Source organism: Diorhabda carinulata, chromosome 6, assembly GCF_026250575.1.
Source record: "Diorhabda carinulata isolate Delta chromosome 6, icDioCari1.1, whole genome shotgun sequence".
NCBI lineage: Eukaryota > Metazoa > Arthropoda > Insecta > Coleoptera > Chrysomelidae > Diorhabda > Diorhabda carinulata.
In genome coordinates, this window is record NC_079465.1 from 13,042,737 (window position 1) to 13,068,839 (window position 26,103).

The window sequence follows — 26,103 nt, forward strand, 5'->3', positions numbered from 1 at the left end:
AATTAGTGAAATCAATAATATTCCTTCAAGCACATTATGCAGGTTAAAATAATTTACTTCTAAATAATGAAATGAAGAACAAAATAATTATAAATACCGTTTTCAAGGAAACAAATCCGATCTAAGATTTAAATGAATGCTAACAAACATAAGAGGTCCCCATGGGAAGTAAAATTGTTTAAAAAAAAAGTAGCAACCTTCGTAACACATTTTGTAAATATATATAAAAATAAATTGAAGAAGAAGAGATTGAACATAATAATAAGAAGTAATGGAATGTATACTTACCCTTTTTTGTTGTGATTGATTAATACATACAGCTTTCATTATTTCACGGCCGAAGCTAGTATTAGGGTTATCTGAATTGTTACTTGTTTCTAAACTGTATTCACAAATAAAAATGGAATTAGCAACTTTTATATTTAGCATATATATATATATATATATATATATATATATATATATATATATATATATATATATATATATATATATATATATATATATATATATATATATATATATATATATATATATACAGGGTGATTCATTAAGAATGAGCAATCTCTGAACTGTAGATTCTAGAACTCAAAATATTATGATTCTGCTCAACATACCTTATGCAAATATTGCTAGTTTCCGAGATAAGTTTAAATTTAAATTTGGATTTTCCCAATAATTTTTTAATTTTTCACAATTTCTCTTTGAAAATTGGCAATTTGTGTTAATGAAATCAATGTAAACTTTTTCTGGGCTAAACTTACAAATAATAATAAAAAAAATATTAAAAAGCGTTAAATTCTACAAAAAAAAGTTACTCTTCTTTGATTCGCGTAACTCAATCAGTTATCGAGTTATTTGCTTCTAAAAAGTTGATAAAATTTTATTTTTTCATAAAAAAATTTTATTGTTCCTTAAATATATAACAATAACAAATTTGTAAACAAAAATAAAAAACTTCAAAGCGAATGCTCAAAATGCCCACCATTTACTTCAATGGTTTACTTCAATTTACTTTACTTTATGATCCGCTTTCGTAAAGATCTCTTAATATCAAAAATCCTTGTCTATTATTTTTAATTACATCTGCGGCTTCTTCTATTTTCCGTCGCAGTTGTGGAAGAGTAGTAATTTTTGAATTGATTGAAAAATCCAAATGATTTAAATCAGGGCCACTTTGTGGCCAAGCAAACTCACTTCCACGACCAATCCATGGATGCGGAAACTGTTCGTTTAAGTATTGACGAACTTGTAAAGAATAATGTGGTGGTGCTCCGTCGTGTAAAAACCACATATTTTGTCTCAAAGCGAGAGGTATATGCTCCAGTAATTCGTGTAATTGGTCTTGAAGAAAATCTAAATAAAGAGGTAGATCCATTTAAATTAGTTGGCAGTTCAAAAGGACCTATTAAATACCCACATATTACACCACACCAAATGTAAACTCGTGCTGAAAATGTGTTTTCCTCATAGCATGTGGATTTTCAGAATCCCACAAATGATTATTTTTATAATTAAATATTCCTCGTCTGGTAAATGTTGCCTCATCAGTAAAAAGAATTGTATCCAGAAAATCTGGGTTAAAATTTTGTTTAACTTGCAAAAAATGGGCAAATTGTAGACGCTGAGGTAAATCTTGAGGTAATAAATTCTGAACAGGAGTGTAATGATATGGATGCAATTTTTTCCTCTTCGGTATTCTAAAAATAGATGATTGGCTTATACCTGTTTGCAGACTTAATCGGCGAGTACTGATATCTGGTTTCTCCGTAACACAAATTAAAATTTCATCTTCTTCATCGGCAGTGATTTTTTTTGTAGCGCTGTGCTTAGTTTTAGAGCGTAAGGACCCCGTTTCACCTAAGCGGCTGTAAAGATTTCGGTACAGTTTGTAATTGGGTTGCTTTCGATTTGGGTATAATTGTGAATATCTTCGAGCCGCAGCTGGACTACTATAATTTGACATACAAATCATATCGCGCATCTCAGTATTGGAAAAATCGTTATGCCTAGGCATTATTTGATAAATAACTATTACACTTGTTAATTACCAAATTGTTAATAAATGGTATACTAATGTATTATTTATTCTTATTATTATCCAATTTGCTTCTAAACAAACTGTAAAAGTGAGACAAGCCTACTTAAAAAAAAACGAAAAACTAAACTCTACACAAACTGTCTAATAACGACACAAGTCTACTTGAAAAGAAAACGAAAAATTAAGCCACGGCTTAATTCACGAATGTGATTTTGATATTAAGGGATCTTTACGAAAGAGTATCATAAAGTGTATTGAAGTAAATGGTGGGCATTTTGAGCATTTCTTTTAAAGTTTTTTATTTTTGATTACAAATTTGTTATTGTTACATATTTAAGAAATAATAAAATTTTTTTATGGAAAAATTAAAATTTATTGAACTTTTTAGAAGCAAATAACTCGATATCCGATTGAGTTACACGAATTAAAGAAAAATAACTTTTTTTTGTAGAATTTAACGCTTTTTAATATTTTTTTATTATTTCAGTTGTAAGTTTAGCCCAAAAAAAGTTTACATTGATTTAATCAACACAAACAAGTGTAACTAAAGCCCTCTATTAGCAATGTTAAATTAGAGTGAAAATTATGATTCCTCATGCCAAAAAACGTAAAATTGCCAATTTTCAAAGAGAAATTGTGAAAACATAAAAAATTATTGTGGAAATCAAAATTTAAACTTTGAACACCCCATATCTCGAAAACTAGCAATATTTGCATAAGGCATGTTGAGCAGAATCATTATATTTTGAGGTCTAGAATCTACAGTTCAGAGATTGGACATTCTTAATGAATAATGATTGCAAGTATTTTTTAGATACATTACGTATACCTAATAATTTTAAAATGATATCTCTATATATTACCTCAATGTACACCAATATTCCAAATGATATAATAGCACATGTTTTAAATGAAAAATGGAATTCAATTGAACAACATACATCTCTTACTTACAATGAGTTTCTAGAGGGCACAATGCTCATCCAAACGAATAATTATTCACAATTTCAAGATAATTTTTATCAATAACTAAATAGTTGTACAATGGGATCTCCATTTCTTTGTACTTAGCACAAATTGTATTGATATATAGAAGAAAAAGTATTGAAAAACATAAAATTCAATGTATTATTTTTTCAAACGCTATGTTGATGACCGTTTAGCTGCCGTTCCATATGATAAATGTGATGAAGCATCTAGGAATGCTTTTAATAGAAAACAATAACTCTATAAATTTTCCAGATATGAGTCATTAAAACTAATGATAATAGAATTAAAACTAAATTATATACAAAAGACACATGATCTGGAAGATACATAAATTATAATTCATATCATCCAAAAACACAAAAAACAGTGTCATTATGGGAACTATAAAACTATAAAACTAAGTTCACACGAATATCACATTGAAGTAATTGAAAAACTTAAAATTACCTTAATAAATAATCAATATTCTTCTAACCAAATTATTAACATTATTAAACAATGTTTATATTAATTTCATAAAAATAATAACTTGAATCCACATTCACAAACAAATCCAAATCAAGAAGAAAATAATATACCTTATATCAATTATCTGAATAACTATAACATTCTATCCAAATACAACATCAATGTATGTCATAAATCAGAAAGTACACTGTTACCATTATATACAAAATTAAAAAGCAAAAAAATACAAAGAAATCGAATGTTATTTACTCTATACCATGTTGAAATTGTCCAAGAAATTATATAGGAATGATTATGCAATATCTAGAAAACTTTAGTAAAATAAATTGATATCTAATATTAATCTTTTCTGATATATTATAACATTATTTTTTGACATATTTTCGAATTTATATAATACTAGCGGACTCGACAGATCTGTCCTTTCCCACGTCTTAAATGTAAACTTTTGGAAATTAGCTGTAACAATTAGACCGTTTTGATGAAAATTTTTATCAGAAACTTATTACAATACCTAACGTCATTCATATATATTTATCACAATTCAACCAACTGATAGTGTGTGAGAATGTGTATAAGTATGCTTTCAGAGATGTTGAATGTAGAAGCTGAGTTGAATAAAAACTTGGAAGTCGTGTTAATTGATGGTGAAAAGGTTAAATCTTAAACTATTCTATAACGGGTATTTATTCTTAGAGTTAATTATCCACAAATCCTGAAATTATCGTAATGCCATTGGATGTACAATATTTTTGGTTAATCCTTAAGAGGAATGAACAAATAAATTCGATGGTTTTCCCACTCTCCAACACGCAACGTAGAAGCAAGAATTAAATTTATGGATTTTACGCAAAAACAACTTTGATTGAGATGTGTTTCCAGCTAATAGCGTTTTCAAAGGTTCTAGTGGCGAATTTAGTGATGGCAGTGAAGTTTTTTCAGAAGCGCAACATAAACCGACCGATTCACCTTTGTATTTGTAAGCATGACAATATTGACATGACGTGGCATGTTTTTATAGAAATAAAATACTATGAAAAATACACAACAACCAATGTAGGTAACTTCTAAAAGTGAAAGTATATTCACTATTTCCAATACAGTATAATTCAAAATGAGAGATGATTTTGAAATTGTGTCTCTGAAATCTATAAATTATAAAAAAATGTGTAGATTAGGATAGTTATGTAGGTTAGGAGAATTTTATGAAGTATTATGTAAAATATATACTTCGAAACAGTAACAAATTTCCAAATAAATAGTATTAAGTAATATCCGTAAGAAGAAAGTAATGGATGTACCAAAAAGTAACAAATGTGTTCAGCCGAACTATCCTTTATGAATCTTCATTCAGAATGTATCGTATAGATTAGCATAGCAGTATGAATGTTTAGACAAACACACGTTCAGAAGATTTATATATATATATATATATATATATATATATATATATATATATATATAAAGATAGATTTGTATAAAAATTCGGGCTTCATTATTTATATTATTTATATAATATTGTTCACATGAAGCGGGGGCATAATCTGATATATTTTATATGAATGCTACGACCATTGAGAAAATTTGATATTACTGTTAATGTGAAATTGAATCCATGGAAACTCATGGAAGGATATATATATATATATATATATATATATATATATATATATATATATATATGTGTGTGTGTGTGTGTGTGTGTGTGTGTGTGTGTGTGTGTGTGTGTTTGTGTGTGAATTGTAACGAAGTCTTTGCCAGCTATATTATGAGCGGTCTCTTATTGGGAACGTGGCAAAGAAACACCAAAGTGGTCTAACTTCAATATATTTTCCGAGCTTTTGAAACAGATATTACAAAGTCCATGATATAATATGTATTGTTAAAAATGAATGTTATTAATTTTAATAGAGTTTCTTTATTAAGTTTGCAATTTTTACTTATATCGCCCCATTTATGTTGTAGAACTGTAAGGCATATATTTATGTGTACATTACTAAATAGGGATATTACATCTAATCCTAACAATACATAATTCGTTGGTAATATCATATTATTAAAAGTTTCTTTGATTTTAAACGAGTCTTTTATATAATAATCATTGTGATAATCATAATATTTAGTCAAAAGTTCAGTTAACCAATTAGTAAGGGGTGTGGGGTAAGGGGGGAGTGTTAATTGATGCTACAATAGGTCTAGCTGATAGAGTAGATTTGATTTATTTGATTTAAATAAACTTAGGGTAATTTATACATATCTTTTAGATTTCGAAAAAACAAATTCTATGAAAATTCAACGCCATTAACTACCAACTAACCTCACCTAACCTATAAATTTCAACTTTACTTATAACAACCTAACCTATTGAAATTTAATGTTAACCATAAATTTACCAATCAATATTAAACATCATTCACTAAAACTTATCCTTATCTAACCTATAAAAATTCAACGTCATTCAAAATCAAACCAATAAAAAATTAATAAAAATTCCTATAGTAACCAGAATAAATATTTCAATTAACTAATATTTGTATCAAAGTCAATTTGAATATTGAATTTTGAATTCCATGTGTTTAAAAAAAAAGCTTTAATAATATCAAAATCACCGGAAATCTTAATTAATTATTATAAGTAAGTAAAATTTTATTATTGTTATACATTTATACATATTTCTTATATTGTATTTGACCATAATTTCAGTCCCAGACGATGAATACATAAGTATTGGAAAGCTCGGAAAATATATTGAAGTTAGTGTACTAAAACTGGTGTTTCCTTGCCACGTTCCCAATAAAAAACTACTTCTACTCAATTTCGAGTAGAATTGAGTGGAGTCCTTTGTAATTCTTATTTTTTCGTGAAATAAGCGAGCAACTTGTATTTGTGTGTCCGTGTGTTTCTCCATAATAAATTTATACATTTTTGTTAAATGATCCATTTTTCTGATTATTATGTATAGTTTACGAAATTCATACGACAATAGCACTGACTACTCTCGTATACATTATACATATTTTTTTCGATTTATATCGGTAAAAAGGAACTATGGAATGGTTTTGCTTACTTTTTCAACATCAAGAACTAAATGGGAAATAAGTATTGAGTGTAATGTAGCGAATTTTTCAAATAAAATAATTTTCTTTTTTAAAATTCAATTTTAATTCATGTAATAAATCTGAAAACACTTGATACTTCCGAAACTGTTGAAGATAGGTATAGGACATTGTACATGAATTATGTCTAAAATTTACTGAAAAATCCAAAAAATAAATAATATACAGAGGGTTGCATTTAAAATGATAAAGTTGGTATTGGTCAGCCAGTCACATGACACACCCTATATATATTTTATTTAAATGCACATTTAAAAATACAAATCGACCTGTCCATGCGGTTTTTCCAACACGGCCTTATCAATTTATTAACGAGTTTATTTCATTTGGCTGTGGCTTTCAGAGTTAATTTGAAACTAGTAATACAATTTATATACACTGCCGGCCAAAAATTTGAGACCACATTAAAACAACATACTTATTCGAAAAACGGTACGTTAGAGCCAGATGGTGGAGTTCTAATAATATTTTTATGATGTGCTAATAACTAATTGTTTTACATCGGTCAATTATAAGGATTACTTAACTTCAAAAAACGCGTGCTTCCGACTTCTTATTACCTGGGGTTATATGGGTTTGTTCACCAGCAATCTCAATTAGTCTAAACTTGTGGTTTCTGTAGTGAAGACGTCTTAAAATGAGGTGAGATTACTTTACAATTAAAGTTATCGAAGACTTATGATTAAGGCACAATAACTCGATACAGGGAGACAAGCAGTTTTCAAGATCGTCCGCGCTCGGCAAGGTCGATAAATACCACGTCAAGTGAAAATAATTACATTATTGTTACTAGCAAGCTAAATAGAGGATTAACTTCACCAGATATCTGCGTTGAAGTCACCAGAGTGAAACCTTTATCATTGACTAAAGTAAAACGGCGTTTGCGAGATGCGATGTATGAAGAAAAAACGTGTGCAGTGGGACTTTGCCCATAGAGATTGGATTGTGGAAGATTTTAAAAAAGTTCTTTTAAGCGATGAATCCAAGTTTGAGCTATTCCGTTCAAAACGAAAAATAGTGCCCAGGAAAAAATGATACCAGACTATATAGTAACAATCAAGCATGGTGGCTAAATTATATTCTGGGGTTGCTTTTCTAACCATGAAATTGGGGATTAGAACAAAATCCCGTTCCTTCGTGTTTGCGATGAATCGAAGATAGATTAATTTTCCAACAGGACAATGATCCCAAGCATAGTTTCAAATTATGCAGAGAATATTTCGAAGAGAAAGAGGTACAAGGGTTGTTAACATGGTTTGGCCTTCTCAAAGCCCGGATCTCAGCCCTATAAAATTTGGAACTTGGAAATAGCTTGATATGAACGTTCCTAATTGCGGTCCATTCTCGTGAGAATATGGAATGCTTTATGCGGAAGTTGGAGTAATATAACCCAAGCCACTATCAACAAATGGATTGCCCGTATACCGAGATGAATGAAAAAAGTCAGAATTTAAAGGAGGATTTTTTTATGGAAAATCAGTTTAGCTAATCAAAGCCTTTTTTAGTATTTACTGTTAATATTTCTTTACGCTTCACAAGATTGTCAATAAGTATTTTATTGGATTATTGAACAGTTTAATTCAGAAGTTCCAGAACTTTTTTTCTCGTAAACCACTTTCAAAATACTTTCACCATATTATCAACTCGTCAAAAAATCAGATCTAATTATGGAAATTCAAGTATACTCTTGTTGTAGAGCTTACCATGAACCCTGGGGGTGGACAACTTTAAAAATCTCTGGTTTAATTAAACCAAAAAAATTAATTTTGTACTAATTGTGACGCAGTCTACATAGGGCAGACCTCTCAATAATTAGAAAATAGACTAAAAGGTCATTAATACCAGAAAAACAATAAAACTGCATTAATTAACCATGAAATATCAAAAAACAGAAAATCAATTATAAAGATTTAAAAATTTTTTAAAGGAATTTAATACACGAAAAAAAGGAATTTTTAGAAATGGTTCAAATTCATAAGAACGAAAAAGCTATGAATGATAAAAAAATTGAATTATCTAATTAAAATTTATAGCTCTATTTTGTAAATTCTAATAAAATTATAAATAATTTAATTGATTACTGCTATATATTTGAAATGTAAAGACTACAGAAAAATTAATTTTTCGTATAAGAACAAAGTTCTAGTTGGATTTTATTCTTATTTTGATATTCATGATGAAGGTGATCTATTGACCAATATAAATACTAATATGGGAATACTGTCATCTAGATTGCAGTAAAAGATTATATGATATCTATTAGAAACCATGGATATGTATAGACAATTGTTTAGTTAGTAAAATAAAAATGATAAGAAAGTATAAAAATTCCTAATCAATATGTATTTATTTCGTTAGATGTAGTTTCTTTATATACAAATATTCCTATTACTATTGTGAGAAATATATTAATCAAAAAATGGAATAAAATTAAAGAATATACAGAAATAACTCAAAACGAATTTATAAAAGCTATAGAACTGACACTTGCAACAATATACTTCAAATTTGAAAATGAAATATACACACAAATTGATAATTGTGCTATGGGAGCTTCCATTTCAAGTGTTATAGCACAATTAGTGATGGAAGATCTTGAGAAAACTGTTATAAGCAAACTTGATATAAATATTCCATTTTTTTTTTCCGATATGTAGATGATTGCATTACTGCCGTACCAAAGAATAACAACACTATGCACGTTACACCATCATCTGTAATGTTACTTATTTGTAGACGTGCGACTGACATCCGCATACTGAAGAATTTTGCACAAGCAACTTGTCACTTTTTGTTGCGAGCATTTTGTCTCATATGTTTGTGGTATGCGAATTTATTAGTTCAATATAGTAAACTTTAGTTATCTGGTAATAACTTTCATTAGTAAAAAGAAAGTTGAGGTGATAGTTATAAATCAGTGGCCAAGAAGCCCAGAAAGAATTATACAATAAATTGATCTAAGCTTTGTTTAGGAATTTCACTCTAGAAGACTCTTGGAGGACATCTCACCGATTAAAAGATAATTTAATACCAACTTCCGTGAACAAATACCAATATGTCTTAGGTTACGTATTAAGATATTTGACTACCAAAGATTGCACTCTTATTTATCGGCTTCACATATCTGAACGAATTTCATGAATTATTCCAGATGTATGCAAAGTTATGGTCAACATCTAACTCTAACACGTTGTTGTTGAGGTTAGTAAAATATTGTTGGTCTGGGTTTATCGACGTCTAGTAAAAAACTCAAAAGTCAAATGAAAATCATTTTTCTTTCTTGGTAAGAGATAAACCATTTTTCTTCAATTACAGCTTTTGCCCTCACGATAGAATGTGGAACTGAAATTCTTGATTTTTTATTTTCCTCTATCACAGTGGATTTGTATTTAGTCACTGTAATGTTTTAATTGGTTGTCTTTATAAACAGAAATTTTATTATTCCATAAACAAAGTAGTTTTCTTAATATTCCACTCCATATTGCAAGATACAAGTTACATCAAACCGATAATAAATGCAGACATTACTCGATACGCTGAACCGTGTCGAAAATTTACGCATTTGTCAAAGCTATCGTGATCAACATGTAGAATGCGTAATTGTCGATACCTGTTAGTTAAATGTTGCCACATTATGCCTTTAGACATGAGATATTTTTTTCATGGTTACTCCTTTTTTATATCCTTAAAAATATTTCATTTATTTTTGTGTTCCTCGATGCACTTTTTCTTTTTTTACGAAGATCAAATTTTTTATTTATCATACTTTTCAATTTATTTTACTTTCATTACCACCAAATAGCAATTGCTATTACAAAAATTAACAAAATTTCGTTAGTCTTTGTACTTAACAGTTTGTTATTATGAATTGAAAAATCCAATTCTGAATAGTATTTCTTTGGTCTTTCTTAACATAATCATACCATCGCTAATTCCCGTTCCTCTCTTTGCCTATTTATTCTCTAGAGCACTATATTTGGTATCTGACCTTTATGTAGTCTCTCTATATATCCTAGCCCTCTAAAAAGCATACTAATTCTAGATTCTTGGTAAATATCCTCAAATTCTTCATTAATTCTTCTTTTCTAGCCCTTTTTTGTTTTCTTTTTCTTTCTTTTTTCTCCGCATATTCCTTTAAGCATCCTTCTTTCTCCTATTTCAACATATCTCTCATATATATGAATCTATGGGTCGCGAAGCATATTTTTTCGGTCGCGCTGAGTCGAACCAAAAAGTTAGTAATACACCAAATAATAAGTAATACCAACACCTCCTAGAAGAGTGATTCCCTAATAATATGTTTCGGTTTTACCGCTCTTCGCGAATGGCCTTCCGGAAGTGACATCAAATTCCTGTCCTGAGGCTTTCTCTTCTAGGAGGTGTCGGTAATACGCACGCCATTGCTTTGCGTACACGCAGACTCAGTAAGCTCTCTGTCAAAAACTCGTTTTTGCGTATTGTGTTGTGAATAACACTGAAACGTGTAATAACAGTGAAACGTGAATACAAGCATTTTAGAAACAAATTTTGCCTTATTATTAATAGTGGATTGATCAAGCTACAGTACGTATTGTAAAATTGTAATCACCCTAATAATAGCAAAACGTGAATACAAGGAAGCATTTTTAGAAGTAGGTTTTACTTGCATTTATAATCGAGGAGTGAATAAGCCGCAATGCGTGTTGTGCAGTGAAATATTAAGTAATCGATGAAACCGAACAAACTTAAAAGACATTTTGATGCAAACCTTAAAAATTTTTCCTTTGAGGTAAAAAATCGTTCTTTTTTCGAAAGAAAAGAAGCCCATTTAAAAAGACAGCGTTTGGATGCACCAAGTAGTAATGGTTTTATAAATTCTGCCAAACAAGCTACACTTGCTTCTTTTTATGTGGCTTGGCATATTGCAAGACAAAAGAAATCCAAAATATTGCTGAAAAACTTATAAAGCCTTCTGCCATTGACATGGCACGTATCATGTGCGGAGATAAAAGTTCAAAGAAATTACAAAAGATACCATTATCAAATGACACAATTCGTTTACGAATTAATGATATGTCATTTGATATTAAGAATCAACTTATTCTGCTATAAAAATTGCTGGTTTATTTAGTATTCAACTGGATGAAACGAAAGATGTAGGTAAAGATGCACAACTCATGGTTTACGTGCGGTATCCAGGTTTAACAGATATACAGGAGGCCATTTTATTTTGCAAACCAATGTCAACAACAACTAGAGGTGAAGATATTTTTCTTATGGTCGATTCGTTTTTTAAAGAAGGATTAAATTGGAATCAGTGTTTCAATATTTGCACCGACGGTGGATCTCAAAAGGGATTTTCGACAAGAGCAAAACAAATGAATCCACAAATTATATCGATTCATTGTTTGTTACATAGACAAAATCTTGCTTCAAAAAAATTATCACCCGAATTATGTATCGTTTTAGATGAAATTGTTGCGGTAGTCAATTTTTAACTGTGTCTCGAATTTGGTGCAGAATACGAACATTTATTATATTATTCTGAAGATAGATGGTTGTCCCGGGGCAAACTTGTTCAAAGAGTATTATCATTGCGGAGAAAAGTCGAATTTTTTTTTGAGAGAAAAGAAACACCCATTAGCATCTAAATTCTTCGAGTTGAAGTGGATTACTCAAGTTGCTTATATGTCAGATATTTTATTTGAAATAAATAATCTAAATACGTCTATGCAAGGACGTAATCATACTATTATTAAATTAACTGAAAAAATTACATCTTTTAAAAATAAACTCAAATTATGGAGAAATAAGTTTGAAGTAAAGAAACTTGCTTCATTCCCGACTCTTAATTTACTTGTTGAAGACAACAATATTAGAAAAACTAATAGCAGACTTTGATCGATATTTCCCTGCAGACGATGTTTTCGAATATAATTGGGTTCGAATGCCATTTAATTTAGATGTAAGTGATTTGCATGAGGAATTTGTTAATATTAATACAAAGTGACCAAGCACTTCGATACAATTTCTACAAAAACACTGAATCTTTATGTGCTTTCTGGTTAAAATTAAAAACCGAAAAGTCAATAATTGTTAAAGAAGCCCTAAAAGTATTATTGCCCTTTTCAACAGCATATGTGTGAGGCTGGTTTTTCGGCTCTTTGTGTAATCAAAAACAATTGCCGGAACAAGTTAAATTCTGACATAGATATAAGGTGCTCTTTGACCTTGAAAAAAGTTAAGAACCACTGATCTATGGCATTACAATCAATGTACTTCTCAGTTTTTTTCTTTGTCTATTCTATATATAACTTTTTGGTGCAGTCTTGAATCGTTTTAGTGTATTTTCTTTCTTTATTTCAACTGGTAGGTTGTTATATAATACAGTCCAGTCCCCAAGTGCAAATAACTTTCGGTCCAAATTTTTGTTCATAAGGAGTGCAACATACTTTTGTTTATTTCTAGTTTCATAGCCATGTGTTCGTTCTTGTAATTTATCTCTGTTTAAATATTGTCGTAAATTGATATGTAAATAATATATTTGACGGATATCTAGTAATTTAGCTTCGATGTTAAGTTTATCAGTGGGTTACTTGTTATTCTTATTCAGGAGTAATTTCAAAAATATATTTTGCGAAACTTGTAGTGCCTTATAGTGTGTTTTTGAAACACCTCCCTAGCCTATGATTCAATAACTTAATGTATTTTCACTAAACTCTGATAAACCATAATTCTATCTTTTATATTCAAAAATTCGACAATTTTTTAAAACTATATGGAATCCTCTTTAATTTTTTTATTAAGTAGTCCACATGAGTTTTCCATCGAAAAGGTCGATCTAGCATTATTCCCAAATATTTAATTCCATTTGCTGGTTTTATTGTGAAAGAATTTTTTATTGTTATATTAAATTTTGGAAACGCTGTATCGAGGCTGCCGAATGGTAGATAAACTATTTTTTTGAAATTCACCGATAATAATCTATAGTCCAACCAAGTTCTAATTTCTACAAAATCCCTTTCATTTTTTAATTTCAAGTTGTACCAGTTTGTGTCTTTTTATACGATCACAGTATCATCAGCTTCGCTGATGATTTATCCTATTGTCTCCATATTCTTTTCTTTATAATTACGTGGTCGATTAATAGTATGGGTTAAATTTTTATCCATATCCATAAAATAATTATTGAATATATTGGCCATTTGCTCAATGTCATGAATTATTTGGTTATTGTCTTGATACTTTGAATCTCCTTTCTTTCTGTTTTTAATACAACTTCATTGACTAGTTTCCATAACTTCATCAACGAAGTTTTTTTCATTTTTCACCTTGTAATATTGTAATATTTTTTTTTGCTTTATTATATATATATATATATATATATATATATATATATTTATTAATTGGTTTGTTTTGTTATCAAGATCTTGTTTCAGAAGGATGTCGTTCAATGGGGCGCACTGTATATTTTTTAATAATTTTTTGTTCTCAATGTATTCTTTATATTTAATATTAAAGTTGGTATACTGTCTTTTCATTTTTTTCTCCAAGAACTAGTTGTATAATGTTGTATGATGGTCCAAACATGTGCTGGAATTTTTTTGTACTCTGGTGGGAATATTAATTGTTGATCTATAACCATGTTCACTCATGATATCAAGATAGTTTTTTATTTTCTTTGTTTCTTCTAGAATATGGTTACTCCAATTCAGTTCTATTAATTGATCTTCATATGAAACTGAAAATCATACCTGGCGACACCGACGCGAAATAACTGTTACTTCAGTTTGCCTTAAACTTGTAGTGACAATATACATTCATCTCTCTGTTTAAAAAATGCAAGTATATGTTATTTATTGACCATTATTGAGTACCATAATACATTGTTAACTTGTTGCACCCGCGATACAAAAGCTACTTTTTTCACAGGAATTAAGAATAAACATTCTGAAACTAAAAGTAAGAAGAAATCAAAGCTCAAATTAATAGCTTATAAGAGTGTAATGATTGTTAGGTTAAAATTGATGTTATTGTTTGCACCCTGATCTTAATATTAAATCGCAGGAGCAAATTTTTGTGTGATTAATTACATGTTGTTGTTTTATATGACTTGAATAATGATATATGGTTAATACTATTGATGGTATACATTTAATCCGTGTCTCTATATTATACTCTGTATGTTTTTCAGAAGTATCGGGTAAAATGACAAGCAACATAAGAAGCGGCTTCGCAGAAATATAGATGGAAATTATGAGAAAATCCTGAACTTCATGCCGAACACCTCTGTCGGGAAAGTGCATTTGATTCAAAACGGAGAGAAGGTATGAAAGAGAGAATGAAAATTGAAAATTTTGGCTCAATTCAGATCCAAGGAAAGAACTCATCAAATCTTTAGGCGGGATTATGTTGGACAGCTCGGAAGAGAATTTGCCGTGGTAGAAAAGGGTCAAGTCGGCGACCTTTCTTCTATGGATAAGCTGTATAAGTTTCTGATCAACTATGTTTCATTTCATATTCTTGATTATTTAAACATCTTACCAAATATAAAGGCATAATACTTTAAATGTATCTCGATTAACAGTTTTTTGTCTATTATCTGGCTACCTTCTGGCTTTTAAATGATTTTAAAATCCTTGTAAACGAATATTGAACGAACATATTAAAATGTTTTTTAATTAATTACCTAGATGTGATTTTGGATCTATCTAACCCACTTTATCTTCACCTAAAAGTTCTTTCTGAAGTAGATCAAAAGTTAAAGTTAAAGATGTTAATTAATTAGTATATCTCAAAAAGTTGCTTTTATTTAATTACTTGTTTATAATCAAACAACCCACCATCGCAAAGGTTCAACTTGGAGACAAAAGCTCTAAAAATGTGGCTAAACGTTATTTTTGTTCGAACTTTTAGTACATAACACTAAATTATGCAATATGCATATTAGGCAATTATGCATAGTGCCGAAATGAAGAGAATAAAGAGTGATTTACACCAGGGAAACACAAACATCAAATATGCAATTAAAGATTCAGCTATGTCCAAGCAACTGCCAACCAATAATTAGAAAACTTGCACATGGATTCTTATAAAGTCGAGAATAAAATGCAGACTAACGAAGAATTGAATCTAAATGTATTCATTTGCTATCTGAAGATTTTTCCATATTATCACATTACAACAACTTATTCAGATTCCAAATTTGAATCAATCTGAAGTCTGTTTTTTAAACTCTACAGGATAGGTTTTACTTAAACATAAGAAATAATTGAAATGAAATGTACACCTGATAGTTCTAGAGCAGTTAATAAAGCAATCTGAAAGCATTTATTATAACCTTATCCCAAAACTTATAGGAACTTGCTCATGCTAGACAAAAACAAAACAATATCCAATTAGTAGCTGTATCGCACCTGCTGTTTTGATCATTTGGGGATGGAGTCCTCGTATATGCATCCGGTTCTGTCTCAGTGGTTGCTTCAATATCCGATAAGTTTGGGTACAATTTACCTTCTTTTGGGCCAATAACTTTAATCCTCTTGACATCATCTAGTACAGCAGCAACAATGGGACTGTCTCCTTTACCTATAAATGAATTATTCTGAATAAAATAGAGTTTTACTAACGCAATTGTTTATGATTTTTATCTCATTCTAAATAGATCTACTTCTGAACAAAATTCTAGGGATCTGAGGATTTGTACTATACACACTAGGTGGGAGTATGGCATATAACGTAGAATAATGAAGAAGAAACTAACCAGCCTAAGAAGAAGTATAACTTTATAAATGAGTGAAAAATTTATATGAAAGCAGTTTAAAGTGGCATCCCAGCAGAAGAATAGGTATTTCAATAAAAATACGTGTTTTTCACAGAAATATTTTTTAATTTTTCGGCTCAACTTTAATCTCAATAAAATTATTATTTGAAACTTATATTTATGTATGTTGGTTTATTGCTTCCTTGGATTATTTTAGTTCCTTGAGTATAATGATGTGCCAAATTCTATCTACTGAGATATTTTGACTAGATAATTCCTCTGGGTTACTTTTCAAGATATCCTAACATTCGTTGGAATTTTTAATGCGAGCTAGCAATAGCATCACAAACAATGCAGATAGCTATTTCATAGTTTCTTTTTCTTGTAACATTTTATATTCCCGCTTTTCTGAAATATTTATTTCTTTACCTATCTCAGGGTAGAGGTTTTATCAAGTATTTCTGGAGCAGTTACAGACAATGACGACCCTGAAACGTTAAGCATAATCCATGTTCATATGACGACTGTTAAGCGCAGAGAACAGAACTATAAATATAGATTAACATGGTTGGGTCTGTTTTATAATTAATATATTTCTCATTTTTCTGTATAAATACCATTTTTAAAAGTCTTCCATTTTTATTTGATGCTGTTTCAATAAATTCATATTTTGTTAATGGCATTATTTACACTAATTTCATATTTAATGTTAGTTAATGACATATTTTAATCTTATTTCATATTTATCTATTACTTTTATCTTTGGCAACTAGGGGACTGCACAAGAGGTTCTTTTTTTGAATATTTTAGAATAATTGTAATGTAGCAGCCAAACTAACAATCAGTAATTTGGGAATAGGGATAAAACGAAAGTAATTGAAGTTTAAATGTCTTTAGGTTTTGTATGCCATTTTGTTTAACGTTATTGATAATTTTACATTAGAATAGATGAGCTGGTGCGTATTGTGTACTAAATTTATATAGTGCAATATCAAAATAATCAATTTTATTATTTTGATCCATGTCAGTTGTAAACTGATGCAAGATGAAGAATTGAATATTAACTTATGTTTTTGATGTCATAATATGATACAGTAGTATTGCAATTAATATGAATATTTGAAAACTTCTTTATTACTTTATATTTGCTGGTGAAATAAAAAGCTGTTCTTCTAAAGCATGAATTATATTATTTTTTTATAGATATTTAGGTGTCATATTCACTTCGACCCAAAGGATCTTTTGCGTCCCCCTTTCTTGCTGCGATACTGGGGAACCCGGTGTTTACAGCTGATCTGTTAAATCCACTTTTTTTAAAAAGTCCAGAATGTGGGATAGCTGTAGCTGCCAGAGATCTTCGTCTTCTATTTCATACGTTCTCAGGTGTAGTGATCTAGAGTTCATTAGTGTTTCACACCTCGAGAGAATGTGGATAGAGGTTTCGTCCTCTGTGCAGCAAAATTGCCGCATTATCTGCCAAGTATAGGTAGATTGTTATTACTTAGGTTGATACATTCAACAGGTCTTCTTTGGTTATAGTTTCCCAAGAGAGTATTTGCCTCTATCAGCCTCTGTAGGTTGTTACAATAATTGGATTTGCTCATATCTACTTTCTTTTCCAAAGAAGGGTTCAGTTCACATGAAAGGCCTATCTGCCCCCGTGTGTCCCGAAATCAAAACATAACCCAACGCATTGTTTCAATTTTCAAGTCTAGATACACAATAAAATAAACAACTGTACTCATGATACCGATAGTATGCATGAAACCTGATTTCCATAGCAACTAGGATTTAATGGAAATATCAGGTCTTATCAATTACTCAAGTCGGTTTTTCACTAAGTATTTATGTTACTTTAAATATTTTTTTCAATAACCAAAACAAAAGTTACGACTCAGAATCAAGAAAATTTATTAAATGAAATATTTTTGTTCATATAATGAAAAAAAAATACATATTAATAAAAATAATAAATAGTAAACATATACAACATTCCAATCAACTACTTACTGTAAGGTTTCCCCCCACTTTTTCTTTTTTCAGCTGATCTTCGTTGTTCATTATCAGAAGTTACAACTTTAACATGTTTTTCAGTGATCATGACGGTTTCTTCAGTGGCATCTATGTCATTATCGTCATCTTCATATGATGCTTCCTCAATAACATTTACGATCTGCAAATAGATACAAATACTTTTGAAATAGTATTTCAAGCAAATAGAAAAAAATATATATAAAAACATTCTTTTTACACTGATAAATTAAAGCCAGAAAATCTGACAGTTCACCTCAGAAATCTAAAACTGATAGAGCTTGAAAGCAGTGATAAACCATTGGAGAAAAGCACAGCATTATGGCTCGAAATATATCTCTTTGGTACACAGACAGTTCGAGGTTAGCGCAAGGAGCTAGTTGGGCATCCACAGGACTACGAAAATCACTGATCATTTTTTGATAGAAAGCTCTTCAAAAAGCAAATTGTCTCAGATAATTAAACGGCCTTGAAGGTCCTGAAAGCTATTAAATGAACGTGTGCAAACAAACTCTAAAAGCACTAAAAGTATACCGGTCAATGAGGAAGCAGACAGCCTTGTCAAAAAAGGTGCAACACCTCCATACCTAGATCAGAGCCCTACAGTGATCCCATGAGATACGTCACTGTCCCGTCAAATATCACTTAAAGACGATAGGCAGATTCTGCGAGCAAGCCTTGGAAAAAGCAGAGCATCGATTCTGTGAATCTCCTGCCCATTTCACTAAAAGGCTTAAGTACCTTGACCTTGAGAAGTGGGACACAAAAACCCCAAAAAAATACTCTCTATTGGGAAGGTTTCTTTGTATTTTGAAAGCTAATCTGAGTCTTGTCAAAGCGACCCCCCAACAATATCCAATCTACACTAATCATCTTGAGCAATTCATGTTCTATCTAAAAACAGGTATTTTTTGGTAAAAAAAATGGATTGTAAGGGGCTGTTTGTTAGCAATTCTTAAATTATGTAGTTTAACGATTCAGGAAAGTTTAGGAATGACTGATTTTATATATGGTAAAAAAGTATAGTTAGAAAAGCTATTATTGCAAGATATAGTATACAATTAATTTATTATTCAGAACTGATTGGTTTCCACGAATCAAATTTTGCTCGCTTCATTCCTAATAAATTTATTGTCAAAAAAGGTAACGATTGTTCAAAATTGTCTCTTTTTATAGTAAATCGTATATGAGGATCGAAACGAAAAGTAAAATAGTATATTATCAATTTCATCATATTAAATGGGTAAAATTATATCATTTACATATTTGTTGATGAAGAATAGAACAAAATATAACAAAGTGTAGAGAGGAGATATTGATGTTTTCCAAATATTTGTTGGTAATTTACATTATTATAAAAAAATATGTATTATTAAAAATGAATTTTATTATTTCTGACACTTTCTTTAAAAGTTTGACATTTATTTAAAAAGTGGCCAAGAAAACATAATTTTGTGGTAATACCATGTCATTAAAATTTCCGTTAATTATAAAGAAGTAAGAGGTACAATTGGAGTGCTTATTGATGCTACTTGGTCTAGCTAATAACGTAGGATTATGATTTTTTGGTTATAGTTCCTCAATTTCTCAAGAGTTCCTTGGATAAATCTAAATATTGTCTCGCTTCATTCCTAATAAATTTATTGTCAAAAAAGGTAACGATTGTTCAAAATTGTCTCTTTTTATAGTAAATCGTATATGAGGATCGAAACGAAAAGTAAAATAGTATATTATCAATTTCATCATATTAAATGGGTAAAATTATATCATTTACATATTTGTTGATGAAGAATAGAACAAAATATAACAAAGTGTAGAGAGGAGATATTGATGTTTTCCAAATATTTGTTGGTAATTTACATTATTATAAAAAAATATGTATTATTAAAAATGAATTTTATTATTTCTGACACTTTCTTTAAAAGTTTGACATTTATTTAAAAAGTGGCCAAGAAAACATAATTTTGCTACTTGGTCTAGCTAATAACGTAGGATTATGATTTTTTGGTTATAGTTCCTCAATTTCTCAAGAGTTCCTTGGATAAATCTAAATATTGTCTCTCCACTACAACTAAAACGTTACAATTTAGACTATTAAATTTGGATTTTCTTTAAAACTTTTTTGTTTTATAAAATAGTTCTCTGAATACAGAAGATTGTTTCATGAATATGATTAGTTAAAATTTTTTCTTGTTCATTTTGTATATATATATATATATATATATATATATATATATATATATATACATTCGAAAGAAATCGAATAAATATATATAATAAATATTTATATCTACTGTCATTTTGTAAGTTTTTTTATTATATTTAACGTGCATGTGACAACTGTGCCCATTAGCATGAGTAACAATACATGATTTGATTTTTATATACAGAAATGTTGAGTAAGTCTAATTTCTGAATATTATATTTTGGAAATAAGTTTTTATTCTACAAGGAACTGAATTACTTTATTCTCTTTACATGTTGAATTTAAAGTTGAAGGAAAGTTCGATTTTATACCAAGTCTCCTGGCGTAATTTGGACAATCAGAGAAAATATGTTTTACTGTTACCTTCGTTTGGCAATGTTGGCAGTTTTGCGAAGGAGATCCCGATATCAGATAACTATGTGTGAGGTTCCATTGGATACATTTATTACAGCGAACCTGCAACGTCTCTAGACCTTTCAAAAAAAATGTTTCTTGCTCTGCAATCCAAACCTCCCCAGCTTATATTACCTCCTCGTTGGAAGAAAATTTACGACCTTTTAACCTTTTTTTCAGTTGAGGAAAGAGTGTCGCCATTCCATCGATTGTTACTTTGTTTCTGGATATAGAAATGTACCTCATCCATAGTAACAATTCGGTTTAAGAAGTCTACATCGTTTTCAAATCGAGCACAGATCGAACGCGATGCTTCTACCCTTGCACGCTTTTGGTCAACATTCAAACAATTGGAGATCCATTTTGAAGCAATTTTTCTCATGTCCAAATTGACGTGAACTATATGATGAAAAAGTTCGTATGAAATATTCAGTGCTTCAGATATCCGTTTTAGCCTAATTCGACGGTCTGATAAAATCATGTCATGAACTGCATCGATATTTTCGGGGACTGACACAGAAACTGGCCGTCCCGATCGGTCATCATCTTCAATGGAAAATTTACTTCTTTTGAAGCATACGAAGGACATTGATTATCAAGGGTATTAAGTATATCTTCGTAAATCTGCTTACCTCTTAACCCTTTTAAATACAGGTACTTGATGATGTCTCGATTCTCCAATTTTTCCATTTTCACAATTTCGGTGGACATTTTTTTTTCATTTAATTCATTGCGTAGCTCTTGTTTACTTTTTTGATCAAACTTTACACTGACACTTCTAATAAGTTATTGTTCATTGCTATGGTAACGCAATATTTTGTTTATGCATGGAACTGGTCTAGCCTAACTAGATATCAATACATCCTCGTAACTTGATTCCAATGACTTTGCCGGGTGTAACGATTTAGATTTTTTATGTATACTTTTAAATCTCCAGAAATTTGGAGGTTAGTCATGGGGTGAGAGAAGTGGCTTCTTTTGCAAGGCAATCGGCTCTTTCATTACCTATAATACCAACATGAGTAGCGACCCATATAATAGTTATGAAACTATTTAGATTTCTCAATAGTTCATTAATGTTATGTATGTCTTGGACTAAAGGATGTCGGTATTTTTTATGGAATTTACGACAGATAAGGAGTCTGCGCATATTGCTAAGCAGGAATTTGTATGTTGTTACGTATGTTTAAACGCTTGTAATATTGCGAATATTTTACCAGTGTGAACACTACAGAAAGAGAAGATTTTATAGCATGTGTTTTTCTAGTGATATTACAGAGCATCCAGCTCTAACTTCGTTCTTTGAGGTAGCTGTGTAGAGGACCATGTTGTACTTTTCTCTACTCAGCAGTTCAGAAAAAGCCGATCGCAAAACATATGAACTGGTTTCTTCCTTATTTAATTTGCAGAGGGAGATATCAGATTAAGGTGAAATTTTTAACCAGGGTGGTATATTCGAAAGTAGCACTGGTCTGGCATGGGATAAATTTATATTTTTGATTAAGGTTTGGACTAGCAAAGGGAGAGAACGTGAGATTAAATTAAGTGGAGGATTGTTGGGATGATATTATCAAAGGATGCACCGGATTTAACGGATTAGATGAGATAGAAGCTGCGTAGGAGAGAAGGAGATATTGTCGTCTGAACTAGAGTGGGGGTTCATTGGACTCACAATAAATGCTTTCAGCGGGGCTGGATCGGAATGCACCTAAGCATAATCGGATAGCAGTATTGTGTATCGAGTTGAGAGTTTTCAGTTGGACTTTATTTGCAGTCATGTAGATGAAGCTGCCATAGTCGAGTTTAGAGCGAATAGTGCTCTATATATTTTCAGCAGAAAAGTTTCATCTGCACCCCAATGATAATGAGAAAGATTTTTAATAATATTAAGCCTTCTAAGACATATTTCTATAGTTTCTTGAATCTCTCTAGTGTCGAATATTATGCCTAGGATTTTTAAGTTATCAATGACTGGTAGTAGAGAGTTGTAGATTGATATTTTAGGGGGGGAGTACGATCTTCTGCCAAATTTCATAACATCTGCATATGCTGCACATTTTATTGAAGAGAGTATATTGAACCATAACTTGTTTATAGGATAAAAAGGGTAGTACTTAAAACGGATCCCTGAGGACACCATCACATTGAGTACTAATAGAAGAGAAAGAGTTGTTAGCACGGACCTTGAAAGTCTGTTTTTATAAATGCATAGATATATCCCCTAAGAGTATATTCAGTCAGACTGTTAAGAATTGTTTCTCTGGAGATTTTGTCGAATGCACCTTCGATATCGAATATGGCAGCTATTACATCTTGCTTGTTGTTAATAGCGTTGGATATGTGGGTTTGCAGTAGTACGAGATTGTCAAGTCAGACTGTTTCTTTGAAAGTTTGTTATGTTTTTCAATGAACCATAGAAGTCTTTTGCTGATCAACTTTTCTAATAATTTATACATAGTACAAGTACGTGAAATAGGCCTGTAAGATGCCGGTAATGTAGGGGGTAAGTTAGGTTTAAGTACAGGGATTACTAGAGACTGACACCATTGTGAAGGAAAGGCCCAGATATAGTTGTATATGTTTACGAGTTTAGAAGTGTTTTAAAAAAGCTAAGGGGATCTTGTCAGGGCCAGCAGCGGTGTTTTGCAATTGGCTAAAGTAGATATTAGTTCGTGAATTGTAAAGGACGAGTTGATTTGCTGTCTTCTGTTAATTGCAAGTTAAAATCAGAGTTTGGGGGATTTATATGAGTTGGGATATCGATATTAACATTACCCTTGAACTTCTGTTCAAAGTGTAAGAGTGTAAAAAACTAATATGCAAGAGTGTTGCATATTAGTTTCGGAGAGTGATATTCTGTGTCGTTAGATATTAGGTGAGTTATGTCGGAATTAGTTTTTCGGCCTTGGATTTGTCGAATTTTTTTCCAAAGCTGAGAAGGATTGGAGTTATCATCAATATTTGCTACATAATTTTGCTTTTTTCACTATGTTTTGAGCTTTTGCCCCGAGCCATTTGTAATTGATTACGTTTTCAGGAATTTTGTTTCTTTTGTAAGTTCTTAATGCTATTTTGGATTGTTGTATTGCATCTTGGCAGAAGGAGTTCAACCAGGGTACTGCTCTATGGTTTAGGGTGAATCTTGTCTTACCAATGTGGGTTTTGGCTGCTGAGAGAATAGAATTTGTTATTATTTTTAAGGAATTATCAATATTGTTAGGAGGAAGTCAACCAGATTCTCGCAAGAAATTATCAACAGCTGATGCATACTCGGGCCAGTTGGCCTTATTGAGGCGCCAATAGTTTTTTACTGAAGCTGGGTCATTGTTGTGGTCAGTTATTATTATTGGATAGTGGTTGCTGTTGTGGAGATCATCGGAGGTCTGCCAAGAAAGGGAAGGTGCAGATTTAGGGACGCATATGTAACGGAAGATATATTGAAGTGTGTGTCAGAACATAAACATAAACTAATGCGTATTTAATGAATTTGTAAACAAACAACCGAGTTAAGCAAAAGTTGTTTTTTGAATCATATGAAATTGATATTTTATGAAAAAATTAAGATACCGCGCTTCTATGTAAATTAATATAAGTAATTTTTTTTTCTCAGTATTTCTATATAATTTTTTACCTGTTCTAAAAACTTATTTCCAAGAGACCTAAAATCAACACTGAAATTATGGTCGAAATAAAATATAATCATATAATCATTGTATACATATAAAGATATTGGAAAATTGAAAATTATATTAATTAATCAAAAATTGAGGAATTACAAATTTTCTACGAAATAATAAATAATTATCCTGTAAAAATGTACTATATGTTCAAGAAATTTTTCAGCACTATCAAATTTTAATAAATACGCATTTGTAATAAGTCATAAAGGACAGAATAAATTATAAACAGATTGAACAATTAAATATTCAAATTTGAAATATAACAAAAACAAAAATCTTTGTATTGTTAGAACAAATTCTTTTGATAATCTTGAGGTAATTAATCTACTGAATAATGTAAAATGTTAATGTAAAATTATATAAAGATAAACAAAACTTATCTAAATGGAAACCTTTATAAATAATGGAAAGTGTCTGGTGAATGAATATGATTTTAAACGTACCAATTTATTAAAAAGTATATTGTAATTCACTTTACCTCCTTATTTTTATTAAACCGATTTAACAACATGTCCATCTCTTTTTGTCGCTCATTTCTTGTATTCTTTTCAATCTGTTCCCGTGAAATGGTGGTTTTATTCTCGAGCAAAGCGGCCATTTTACTAGCTATTCCACCAGCCTGCTGAACAGCAGCTATATTAGTTTCTTCTGCAGGTAGTTTGGATTCGGGTTTATTTGTAATCTTTGCTGGACTTTCCTTCATAGAATTAAATAAATCAACTTGTGGAGGTACTTTTTGTTTTTCAATTGGTTTACTTTGTGTATCTAGAAAATGAAGAAAAGTAATACGGTAGAAGAACATTAGAACACAGAAAACTAAATAAGTTTAATGTAATTATATTAATTTAAAAAGTTAATCTTATTTTACAGAAAGATGGAGAAAACTATATAAATCTTTTGGCAAAGAGAGCTTTGGATCGGAACTCACCAGTTCTTTCCCACCTTTTCTTGGTTGTCCTTTTTCCTTCTTTTGTTTGGTTTACCTACTTTATTATTTTCTTGGCTATTATATATTGTTTTATTTTTCTTGCCATGTAATATCCCTTATGTATTTGTTTCCGAATTTATTCCATTATTTTTCTCAATTACTTCATTACAATTATTTCAATTATTGTGCTTTCTTCGCATTAACCAAATCTCTGTTGCCATATTATTGGCGAGATACTGGATACTACTTCTTAGATGTTTTCATTAAATTTTATTTCTCTAACTTTGTCTTTGGTCTTCTGTTTATCTTTCGCCTTGTTGAAGTTTCACTAATTTCTAAATCTTAATTTTTATATTCACGATATGTCATCTGTATACAACAAATTTCATTTTATTTCTTAAATTTTTCCTGTGGTCCTCTATTTCTATTTCACCTTGTTTAGGTTTCACTAATTTCTAAATCTTATTTTTTATATTCACGATATATGTCATCTATATACAACAAATTA

The 26,103-nt window shown here is 30.3% G+C and overlaps 1 protein-coding gene across 7 annotated transcripts in view; it reads right to left on the minus strand.

Annotated features, from left to right (window-relative positions):
- LOC130895104 (anillin-like) overlaps positions 1-26,103 on the minus strand; it is a 43,875-nt gene that overhangs the window by 9,220 nt on the left and 8,552 nt on the right. For all 7 annotated transcript variants that reach the window (XM_057802244.1, XM_057802239.1, XM_057802240.1 and 4 more), the window contains 4 exons: positions 25,146-25,432; positions 18,368-18,530; positions 16,011-16,182; positions 289-382 (listed from right to left, as the gene is read on the minus strand). In XM_057802244.1, the coding sequence (XP_057658227.1) occupies positions 289-382; positions 16,011-16,182; positions 18,368-18,530; positions 25,146-25,432 (716 nt within the window). The remainder of the gene's footprint in view (positions 1-288; positions 383-16,010; positions 16,183-18,367; positions 18,531-25,145; positions 25,433-26,103) is intronic.